Below are 12,181 nucleotides of genomic sequence, written 5' to 3'. Positions count from 1 at the left end.
AGTCATGTACAATATAATACACTGCTTAACTTCAATCTCAAATATCTCTCAATTGTGAAAAGTGATCATTTATAATAATGTGGCTCTCAAAATTATCAGTGGCTTTTCTTGCATATAATATTCATCACCAACCAGTGCCATCTAATGTTGAGAAAGAACTCAAAATTCCATCCAAAACAAGCAAGTGTACGTTCTAGTATTGTAGTGAGTACTATCATCAACAAATTAACCAACTTGAAAATGATTTCTGAAGCAAATAGTACTAGTACTGCAGGTTAGTTAATGGGTGAGGCCCCATAGCTCCACTGTGTGTTGCTGAATGACTTTACGAAGAGAGACCCCATGGCACTGCTGTAGGCTGCTGAGTGAGATTACAATGAGAGACCCCATAGGTAGATGAGTGAGGCTACAGTGAGACACCACATAACTCCAGTGTAGGCTGCTTAGTGAGGTTACAGGTAGAGACCCCATAGCTCTGGTGTAGGCTGCTGAGTGAGGCTACAGTGAGAGACCCCTTAGCTCCAGTGTAGGCTGCTGAGTTACAGTGAGTGGCCCCATAGCTCCGGTGTTGCTACTGAGTTAAAGGAGTACTAACCTCCAGAAGGAAGTGCTATTTTCCGATACATCATGCTGCAATGAATACATAACTAGCCGACTTTTTACATAATTTCGCTTGTACGGCTTGCGCGGCGCATGTTTGTAAAGTGATATTAATATGATTTTCCCCCATGCTGAACCACAATTGATACATCCGGGAACTCTGGCTTACGCAAAACTCATACACTTCAAGTCAATATAAACATTTTTTGGCGAAAATGGTAGGAGACAAGCACACTAACAAGCTGATTATTGAGAAATTACTTGCTTTACTTTGCTTGACCTGTGGCTTGGATATTATAATGTCAGGATGTCGAATACAGTGAGCGCCAGTTTCACGCTGCGTGTTTTGATTTTCTCAACTTATTTGCATGTAAGTATTACTTGAACAGATAATTAGATTACGCCACTTATGGAAAAGATAACTAGATTACGCCGTTTTTTTCATCGTCAATATTTGTGGCATAAATGAGGGGCGATAAGGACACCAAGAAGGGCAATGGTTGGTAAGATACCAAAGAACACAAAACGGTACGAATTTTTCTTATCGCCCCCGAAATGAGGTCTGTAACGCAACTTTTTGTTTAAAACATAGACACCAATGGGGTAGCGTGGTGTATTCTGGGATAGTTTTGAGGGTATTTGGAGAGTTTGTCTTGGATTCGATGCGTTTTAAGACTTGCGCGCAAAACGGGCATTTAATTGTATACTGTAAAATAATATGCATTTTTCACTTCCAAAAATAAATGCCTGTCGAAATATAGCACCTCCTTCTGGAGGTTAGTACTCCTTTAAAGGGAGAGACCCCATAGCTCCGGTGTAGTCAGCTGAGTGAGGCTACAGTGAGAGACCCCATAGCTCCACTGTAGGCAGCTGAGTGAAACTACAGTGAGACAATCTCCAAGCAGATCATAATTCATATGGTGGCAAGGCAGTGTCCATTATCTACATAGGTGGCTTGATGATACAAACTCCTCTGGCTAATGGATACTGTCTTGCTGCCGAAAGGGATCTGCTTGGAGGCTACAGTGAGAGACCCCTGAGCTCCGGTATAGGGACCTGTAGCTGGTGTCGCTCTCGTTCTTTCTCCCGTCTCTCTGCCCTGGCCGCTTTCCTGGCTTTGTACCTCTGCTCTGTGCGGAAGATGACTCTCCCTGTCATCAGCTCTCTGGGATGTAGGAAATAGTACATGTGAGTTGTACGTTCGATTCAGAAATCTCTCCTTTGTGTACCAGTATCTATTATGTACAGGATTTTTGCTCATCACTGTGACATAAGAATAAAGTCTGCCATGCTGAATGGTTAAGGCTGGACGTTGCCAGTTTGGTTTTAACTTTATGTATGTACGTAGAATACAGTCAAACAGTTGAAAACAGTTGCAGTCAGATGCAAACACATTACAGTTACACAGTCACAAATTTACAAGTTCAGTTCTTAGCATATACTCACTGGTAGTCTATCCTGCCGTTCTTGTCAGTATCAAGCTGGGTGATCATCTCATCCAACTGGTCCTACACAAATGGAAGGAGGAAGTAAAATTACATGTGTGACATATCAGACAGTTCAACCATGCTTTTGTCTTCAGAACTGACATGCCATAACACAACATCTAACAACAATCTAACGTAAACTGTATTTAGACTTGGACTGCTCACGTAGCTTGTCAAATGCTTCTATTAGAAAATGATTATGAAAATGTGCAGATTTCTTCATCTAGAATATATTTTTGTTTTGCTGCCCTGAAATTGCATGTTATAGCTTTAAGAGCACCCCTACCTCATCCACCACCAGCCCCAGCTCCTTGAGGCCGGCCTTGAACTCCTCGGCTGAGATGTCTCCGCTCTGGTCCTTGTCAAACTGTCGGAACATGTCAATCATCCGCAGCCGGTTCTCCTGCACAAATGTGTCCAGGATGGACATGGCACTGGGAGGCTGTGGGGGGGAGAGAACATGTCAATCATCCGCAGCCGGTTCTCCTGCACAAACGTGTCCAGGATGGACATGGCACTGGGCGGCTGGAGGGGGGACATTACGCACAAGATCAACTCATTTTCATGTTTACATTCGCAGAAGGTATTGTTTTTGCTGTTTCTTCTTCTGTTATTACTACTAAGGAACTGGTAGTATAAACCTATTAATTACTAAATAGCACCAAGCCTACTAGTAGTAGTAGTGGTACTACGGTATTCTGTTCCAACACATAAGGTCAATGACCTTGACCAGACGTCTGTCACTATGGTAACTAGTGTAGCAGAAACCCTGTTGTGTTGGGTTACATTATTTTGCATGTTGCAATTTGATAGCACGTTACATTTTAGTCTTAGTTTTACTTAAAATATCTAAAACAAAGAGGCTGTTTCACATGGATAAAACTTACAGGCACATATTTGATCTTCTCGTACCCCCCGAGTCCCCCATGTATAATCTGGATGCCTCTGATGTCCTCCAGTTCTCTGATGGACTTGTACACCTCCTTAGTCACTGTGATGTCCTGGGGAAAGAAAGAACACTTAAAAGCAACAGTGGTCTCCACAAAAGTTAATTTTTCAATAGATAAATACTACAAGTAAGTTAGTGCCCTGTCCCCTGTATAATGGTATGGACCAAAAAGTGGTCGGTTATTCTAATTATCGACCACTTTTGAGGTTACGGCCTGATAACCAATGGCAAATGGAGCTTCTGTTTGGTCGACACCCTCTGGCTATATGTAGTTGATATGTACTAACTTTAGTTAGTAGATGCCATAGTTTGTACCCTGTACAACTGTTGTGCAATAAAGTTATTATTATGGTAATTTAGCATAACACCTAAGAAAACTAACCAAATTATGTGTTAATATTACAGTCATGCGCTAAGTGAAAAACATCTCGTTTGTGTAAAATCTTAGCCAATAGATACTAATCCCTACCTGTAGTCCCAGGACCTTCAGGGTCGTGTTCTTCTTCTCCAGAACCTTCAGCAAGGCCTTCACTCCCTCATCACCGATGGCATTGGTGCCCAACTAGACACAAAGGTATATCAACTAAAGCCTCTAATAGCTTCACAGAAGATACTACAGCTACTACTGCTACTACTACTACTACTAACTACTACTACTACTACTACTACTACTACTACTACTACTACTACTACTACTACTACTGCTGCTGCTGCTGCTGCTGTTGCTACTACAACTACTACTACTAACTACAGTGACTACTACTACTACTACTACAGTGACTACTACTACTACAGTACTACTACAACTACTACAGTAACTACTACTACTACTACAGTAACTACTACTACTACTGTCAGTCAGCCAGTCTCACAAAACTATGACTTTGCTGTGCAAAACAAAACAAAACAGGGTGGTTCGTGCAAAAAATGTTATGTCCAAAGTCCAAGTTTAAATTGGCAAAGATATCATGGTCATAAATATCAGATTTTTTTGCTGCCAGAGACTTTTTCTTCTACACAAAAAGTAGCATTTTGGGATGATTGTTTATCTGTTTGGACCATGACTAACCATGAGAGTTTCCAGCCCTTCGTTCTTGGCCAGCCCCAGGCTGAGTTTCTTGGCTCCCTCCACAGTGATCCTGTTGTTACTGTAGCAGACAGACAGACAATCATCTTACTGTAGTAAGATCAGGGATTAGCTTTCATGTACAAGTCACTGAAGTTAAACATTTTACTATAAGCTGTTACTAGATAAAATTTCTCAGCTCATATTCTCAACATTTATTTTCATTGATTTACAATGTAACAGAAATTGAAGATATCACCTAACAATACTTGGAAACTTCAATATTAGTGTTTTGGTGTCATGAATAAAGATCATATGAATATTATACAATTCCAAGTAGCTCATGCAGTACAACACAGAACAAGAATGTTTCAGAACTAAGCAAGATAATAACCATGATCAGGATACTTTGTTAGGTTCCTTTATGTCATGCCAGAACTCCCATTACCTGAGGTCCAGCATCCTGAGTGTCTTGTTGAACCTGAGTGCCTTCCCAAACGCAGTGGCTCCCAAATCACCCAGGCCATTCCACGACAGGTCCAGAACTTCTAGACTCTGGTTCACCTGGATAAAATACAAGATAAGTTTATTGCAAATTCCTACCAGAAGACTAATTGCAAATAGCAAGGATAAAAGAACATTGAAGCACAGTACAAAATAACTACAAAATCTACATAATAAAAGGTAATTGTCTAAAACTATTATCTATGTCTAAAACTAAATCTGAATGGTTTGACTTCAACATGTAACACAGGTTTTGTGTAAAATGTGAAGGGCAAGCTTATTAAAAACTTTTCCCAACATCCATTGTAATGCATAAAAGAAGTGTATTATCATAATATCTTAAGTCTGAGACTAAAACACTCCCAAACTTTAAGAATGATGCTTGTATGCTGACCTTAATCCCCATGGCGATGGCCACACCTCCCTTCAATCTCAGATGGTTCCAGCTCAGGTTCAGACAGTTCAAGCCTCCGTTGGCACCCTGAAATTCAAGAGGTCAACACATTATATCTGTTGTTGCATTAAGTGCTATGAGACAGAAAAATCTTGTAGAGTTCAAGAGTAACATGATAACATGATAAAACACACAGAAACAGAGAGGCTATGGTTTCTTGTTTTTACAAGCAGATCTTATAATGGTTTCCCTTTTTTGTGAGTTTATATCTATTTATAAGAGGTTGTTACAATGGTTTCCTGTTTTATTAAGCAGATCTTACAATGCCAGCTCCAATAAATTATAAAAGACACAGAAACAGAGAGGCTATGGTTTCCTGTCTTTTACAAGCAGTACTTATAAAACCTGTTTTTTTACAAGCAGCTCTTACAATGCCAGCTCCCAGGAAAATGCCTCCTAGCTCTCCAAACTTGTTCTGACTGAGGTCCAGGGTTGTCATGGTCAGGTTGGACTTCAGGGCTTCTGCAAAGGTCTTGGCTTCGTGGTCACCTAACTGGTTAGCTACGGGAGAAAAGGTAAATGCATATTCAGTTTCTCAGGGGAATAATGTATATAAAAAACAAGAAATTTGTGTTTCTGTAAAGATTCAAGTGGAATACCAGAAGCAATAGAACAGATTGAAACTCACAAAAAGAGCATTCCTTTTTACTGCAATTTTTTACTAATTCTTACCTCTCAATATTAGTGTCTTCAAGTCAGAATTGGTCTCTAACATGCTGGCAATGGCACTTCCACCATGGCCCAGAAAGTTCTCAGATAGATTCTGAAACAAAAACATATTTAGTTAGCTAATTGGGGTGAGCCAGCTTTCATGACTCTCAAACATCATAGTTAATGCAATAAAAAATATTTTAAAAGAAACCAATATGGGGGCCGACATCGTCTACCAGATATGTCGTATAGCAGTGTTGACGTCACACTTCAAAGAAGCCACGTGACAAGCTTCACTGGGTCAGTCTACTGAAGAAGACCAGAGTGACTGGTCAAAAGCTCTAGGTGAGAGAACTTTATACTGTGTTGGATCAAAACTTTAAACATGATTTTAAAAGATACTATTTTCCCCACCCACCATTTCAGCTATGTATGAGCTGTCCTTGACCGCCCCAGCGATGGCCACGGCCCCCTCCACACCCAGATGGTTATCCACCAGGTCCAGGTGCCTCACACAGACATTTTTCTGTGGGGGAACAGGCAATGATTGAATATCAAAGTTGGTTCAGTATTAAAGTTGCCATAGGGGCTTTTAGGGTCTTGTACAAACAAGATGCACGTTATATAATTAAGCCTGTTCAAATGAAACGTATGTACAGTACACTTTACGGTAACATTGTAGTAACTGTACTTTGAATAATCAACAAACATCATACACATCATACTTGTCTGATCCTAACCTTTTCCATCATGACCTCAACAAAAAGCAGCCAGCCGGCCAATTTGAGGTAATCTCCAAGCAAATCGTACTGTGGCAAGACAGTATCCATTGGTCAGAGCTTTAACTATTACAACATGTAGCCACCCTGTAACCATTTGGAACCTTAGCTGAGGCTAATGGTGACAGCTCTGACAAATGGATACTGTCTTGCTACCATAGGATTTGCTTGGAGACTAGATTTGGGCATTTCATGAACAAAGTCTCTAACAAACAAGCAAACCCACCCTGAGTGCAGCGGCCAGTGGTCTCCAGCCCCTCTCCCCCAGGTAGTGATGCCTCATCACCAGGTGCTCATCTCCCAGGTGCTTCATCAGGTACGAAGCTGGGACAACACCTGCAACAGTCAAGACCATGCATGTTCACAAAAGCTGCCATTTTCTAACACAATTCTTGCCCATGCATATCTAAATTGTGTAATCCTAGGCAGTGCTGTGCTAGAGATCTCTCAAACGCACCTGAAACTTCATTTTAAGATATTCAACTCAAACATGTCACACCTGGGATTGAACCAGAATGAGAAATCACTTCTGAACCTTGAATTTGTCTATTTTGTCTTCTAAAATACCAGACAAAAACAAAACCGCATCAGGGAAGAAAGAAAGCATCATATTACATGTAGTGAGGCAGGATTTCAGTACCAAGGACAGGGACACTTACCATCATTTTTACACTGCTCTTTATACAGGTGCATTCCTGTTGGGTCGTATGGCTTCTCAGGAGCTGAAAGATACAAAAGATCATTTGGTTAAGGTCAAAGATGATGGAGTGGGCAAAATTTTTGGTCTGTCATTAGCAGTAAAATTCAGTCAAATGACGGAAAGCTAGAACACTGCAGATATAAAATGTAACCTGGCAGATAAATGAGAATGGAGGTTACTCACTTTTGAAAATAGTTTCATCAGGTTGGTAAAGTATAGGATACAGGAGTTTTCTTTTACGCAACCAAGATTGTCTCACCTAAGTGCTTATGTTTTGGTGTCTATCAGACACCTTCCTCAGAGCTTCTGACTGGAGTTCTACATATAGCGGCGAGAAGCAGAACTCCAGTCAGAAGCTCTAAAGATGATGTCTGATAGACACCAAAATGTCAGCAAGGTTAGTCTATCTTGGTTGTGTAAAAGAAAACTCCTGTGTCCTGGAGGTTACAAGACGTTCTGCTGAAGTGCTATGCACAATACATTACTATATGTCATATATGTAACCTGGCAGATAAATGAGAATGTAGGTTACTCACGTGGGGCAAAGTCTTCCTCCAAGTCAGTGTCGAAGTCTTCGTCGGAGGCTGTGATGTCTAAGATGTCGGAGAAGGTGTGGTGAGTGTGTGAGGTGGAGGGACGGCGGGGGGAGGGGCTCCTCCTCTTCCTGGGTACCACCCAGTCCGTGTCACTCCCATCATCCTGCACAGCAGAAATCTCTGCATCTGGAAGGATGATGATCAACTTGTTGTCAGAGACAAGAATTTCTATACTATGGCTTCCAATACATGTACTAGGTTTTTTTTTATAACATATCAAGTGGAATGTACTGCTTTCTCAGCTTGGCACTCAGCACCTATATGAAAGTTGATAGGTGAACACACTCTGCTACCAGCTTACTAGCCCCAGCTGAAGTGTGAGCACAACCCTGCAAAGTTGCCCTGCAGCTTTACAAAAAGGGATGGGCACTACCCATACATATGTACACTGGAATGTGTGGGAAGGATTTGATCTTATGTGGGCTTTAGTACATGTGCTTCTTTTCTACCTAAAAGACTTTGGATTCTTCAGAGGCAAATAAAATGAATCTTTTTGTCATTAAGAATCTGTAAGGACCTTACAATGATTCGTAATCAATTGAACACTGCTTCCAAATATCTAAAATGCATCTTTTTTGCTGCCCCCTACCTTCTTGTTTATCCTCTTCCTTCTCTTCCTTCTCTCCTTCCTTCTCCTCCTCAGGTGTTCTGACAGACAGTCTGCTGCCCCGCCCTGATGACCTTGCCGAGCTTGATCTCCGCAGGATGCCCCTGGGTGAGGACCCGTGGCTGTGGGTGGGGCTTGGCACCCTGGGGGATGACCTCTTCTTTGACCTCTTACCCTTTAACCTTTGACCTTTCCTTGTTGTCCCATCTTCAGACTTCTTAGCACTACTAGTAGTACTCCTACTAGCAGTAGTTTCTTTACTTGGTGAGGTGAAGTGATCCCATGCTGTGGTCTGCCACCTTTGACCTTTGTTCCAGTACTGGACCTGACTTTTGACCCCTGTACTTGGCCTTGACCTTGAGGTTCCAGGTGAGGTCGGTGAGGTCGCTAGTCGTGAACTTGAGGGGCCGGGAGAGGTCGGTGTCCTTTCCTGTCGAGGTTTGAGGTGCGAGGCTGACTTTATCCTGTTGGCCACGCCGACTGCAGCGATGGCTTTGTTACTGTCTCTCTCCTGGGATAGTCAGAAAAACATAGGAGAAAAACAACAGCAAATCAACAAAAGTCAATGTTGATTTTCAGACTTATGAAAGAACAACTGCTTCCGTAATTAAGTCAAAGCTATCCTGTCAGCATGATGATGATGATGATGACCCTTCCAAATTGAATACATGTAATTGTCCAAGGCATGCACATAGTAGTTAACATTAGTATACTAATGTATATACAGTTTTGATAAGATATTGCTGTAATTTTGTTACTTCCACCTTATTCGTGACCTGTACTTAGCTTGTAAGAGCTTCAAACATACAATAAAGGTATTTCATTCATTCATTTATTATACTTAAGGAAGTTCCAGAGTATTGTATAGTTCAGACTTGACGTACAAAAGGAGCAAACAAAACAAACCAGGTTTGAAGAAGATAGCAATAAAAACACATTTTATTTTCTATTTATTGGTTTAGCTGTGAAAGACAAGCATCCAACACTGCTGAACTTAATTTTCCAAATTCATGTAAAGACCCTTTACTGTCTAAATAGGTCATTATGTAGATAATTAACAAAGAGAAATGAGTAAGGAATGCCTCTCTTATCTGTGCCACATACTTTTAACCTTTTTATCAGTGTCTGTGATAAGTGGCAGGGTGTATTTGCCTTAAACATTGTAAATCACAACTATATTCGTTAAGGTACAAGTTCAAGTTTACAAATGGGAATGGGATGGGAAAAATTCACTTCAATGCCATGCAGGGGAACTATGTTCAACAATGTATTGTTGACCTTTAGGTCCACAGCCTGGTGCAACATGTTTTTAGTATCTGGGGTCGACTTGTGGACAAAGGGCTGGGCAAATTTGATCAGCAAACAATACGATCCCTATAACATACCGGCTCCTAATTGCCCACATAAATTTTCCTGGTAGCCCTGGTTGTAAAATGAATGATCTGAAGTCCTCTACGTTTTATCTCCAAATGTGCGCGTCTGCAGACTACTTTTTGGCAGTAATCGGTAATTATTAACAGTGATGTATTATAATTAGAGCCGTTTGTAATTGAAACCGTGTTCTTTGTTGCCTGGTAGTGTCGTTTTGTTACCGTCGCTCCTTTGAACAATTACCACTACAAAACAAGTTTAATTGCCCGCAAATATTCCGACAATGAATTTTGTAGTGTTTGTTCTGGTCAACAAATTGTTGCGTGTTCTTTTTACCCCGTTTTTTTTTTACGAACAACGTTTCTCAGACTGTAAAGTACAGGAATCTACGTCGTTTCTATAACGCATGAATGTTTGGCAGACAAAATCCATACACAAGCAGACAGAAAAAGGCAGAGACAACAAACCTTTGCCACACAGACGCACTTCAGAAGTGACCAGGTGAAGTGTTCTACTTATATTTGTAAATGTCCAATTTCTAAACGAACCTGTCGCCTTACTATTTACCTGCCGCAAGTGGATCTTTACTATACTAGGACCGCGATTCATGAGAAAATCTCTTCACACAAGACTCTGTTTTTCCAGGCAACATTATCGAGTTAACACCTGGGTGACAAAAAGCGCAGTTTCTGTGGCCGATAGACGGTAGTCTTAACTTGTCTTTGCTGCCTAGATACGGAATGCAGGCCTTCGTGCAGGGATTTCCATTAGGAAACTTACACCTATTGTTCGTTTAAGGGTGACTTAAGCTGACCCCAAACTTTTTTACGAGCGATGTGACCTATTTGTTTGAGGGTAGGAAACGCAGGATTACGGCTCACAGAAGGTAACGAGGCCGTAATGCTCGTTATCTGTCGCTAATGAGTGGAAAATGACCCTACCTTAGTCTCTACCAGGTCTTTCTATGGGAATACGGATAGTAGAACTCGGCAAAAAAAAAGAGAGAGTAACATTAAATTTGGCCAAGGGAGTCCGGCCGCGGGGAGATAGTTTCTTTCCCTCCGAAGGCCAGTCAAACCTACAAGGCGGCCAAACTCCCCTGGCAAATATTCTCAAACATATAGCCAGCGTAGTTAGTCTGGTAGAGACTAGACCCTACCTGTCTGTGCGAAAGGGCGCTGCTAGTTCGGGAACTGGTCGCAGTCCTCGGTCGCAGTCGTCCCAGGATCGTGTCGGCAGACGTGGGGTAGTCGTAAGGCTCGTAACTGGTCATGGTAAAACCCGGAAAAAACTACTGCAACTTTTTGTACGATTCCTTCCTCAAGAATGTCGTTGTCTGTCGCATCCCATCGTGCGACTCTACCCCGACTGCATACAGACGATCTTGCTGTCCGAATCCTTCGCTCACGACACTTCCGGGGTGACCGGTACGCGTACGCGGCCTACCTGTGCAAGCGTATCTATGACACCTGCTACTCACGTCACTTCAACGGAAGACTCTAAAATGGAAAATCCTGGCCTTTGTGTCCTACAAAAAGTCTTGAGTTTATAGAGTTTCAAGACACAGCTGTGTATCCTCACTGCCCCACAGTTGCTACCGTCGCCAGGGCCGCCCCGGTTTATTGAAAAGTTGATTGTGTGGAGCCTGCGCACTGGGCGACAACTACCTGTTGATTCTCTCTGTTACAAGTTATTATACGGCTTGAAAAGGTCCTCACGACAGACCCAACCATTCCGTCTAACCACGGGGGTGTGTGCACTCAAAAACCGTTTTTAATTGCAACTCTAGGGTTTAGAATACAATCTGCCTTTGTTTAACTACGTCCCAAATTGCCGTACCATATCCACAATGTTTTTGATAAAAATCGTAGTATTGGCATCAGAATATCCTCATATAAAATGGTACATCCCACATTTCTTTGCTCAGCCCCTTGCATAGGTATAACGGAATGTACAGACGATACGAAAGGCAATACGTAAACATGTATACCTTTATCTGTATCGTTTTTCTGATACAGATATAATGTAGGTTAGAAGGAAACACGAACTGTAGAGCAAACAGATGGTATTTACACAGAGGGGGTACGTAATAGCCTCCGTAGCAGGCTTATAGAACTGGGGGTTTGGTGGTCTTCGGCTGTTTTCTGATTAGCCCAGTTCTAACAAAGCGGGGGTAATTCAACCGGGCCGGCTATGTTGTCTATATGCAATCAGAAAATAGCACATGAAAGCTCCCAAAGACCCTGAAGACCCCCAGTTTTTGACATTCTATGGAGGCTAGTACGTAACAGGTTACAGGGCTATGGTCTGTTGCATTTCACAAGGCAGAGCACGTTGTTATGTGCAGTTACATAAAATACCTATAAAGTTTCTTTCAGCAAACGTTTCAGTCAACACCACTGTATGCTCAGTGGTTT

General features: G+C 41.8%; 1 protein-coding gene across 1 annotated transcript; it reads right to left on the bottom strand.

The window, feature by feature from the left end:
• Positions 1 to 1,605: 1,605 nt before the first annotated feature.
• Positions 1,606 to 11,192, bottom strand: LOC109488050 (leucine-rich repeat-containing protein 74A-like). Its single transcript, XM_019792199.1, has 17 exons — positions 10,924 to 11,192; positions 8,376 to 8,904; positions 8,133 to 8,155; positions 7,727 to 7,889; positions 7,150 to 7,212; positions 6,717 to 6,826; positions 6,130 to 6,237; positions 5,733 to 5,823; positions 5,431 to 5,561; positions 5,001 to 5,087; positions 4,551 to 4,666; positions 4,106 to 4,184; positions 3,506 to 3,598; positions 2,975 to 3,088; positions 2,374 to 2,529; positions 2,047 to 2,108; positions 1,606 to 1,765 (listed from the first exon to the last, which is right to left on the bottom strand). The coding sequence occupies exons 1-17, from the start codon at positions 11,035 to 11,037 to the stop codon at positions 1,621 to 1,623; spliced, it is 2,184 nt and encodes a 727-aa protein (XP_019647758.1). The 5' UTR covers positions 11,038 to 11,192; the 3' UTR covers positions 1,606 to 1,620.
• Positions 11,193 to 12,181: the final 989 nt, after the last annotated feature.

The sequence above is a fragment of the Branchiostoma belcheri genome, unplaced genomic scaffold (assembly GCF_001625305.1).
Source record: "Branchiostoma belcheri isolate BF01 breed outbred unplaced genomic scaffold, Haploidv18h27 scaffold111, whole genome shotgun sequence".
Taxonomy (NCBI): domain Eukaryota; kingdom Metazoa; phylum Chordata; class Leptocardii; order Amphioxiformes; family Branchiostomatidae; genus Branchiostoma; species Branchiostoma belcheri.
This window is presented reverse-complemented; position numbering and strand designations above follow the sequence as displayed.

Bases quoted from the DNA above. Each gene is read 5' to 3' on its own strand.
- LOC109488050 (XM_019792199.1), bottom strand. From the start codon at position 11,037: ATGACCAGTTACGAGCCTTACGACTACCCCACGTCTGCCGACACGATC. The intron at 7,213-7,726 runs GTGAGTAACCTA...TGTATCTTTCAG, and splicing joins GGAGGAAGACTTTGCCCCAC to CTCCTGAGAAGCCATACGAC. The intron at 3,599-4,105 runs GTTAGTCATGGT...CTTTGTGTCTAG, and splicing joins AAGGGCTGGAAACTCTCATG to TTGGGCACCAATGCCATCGG.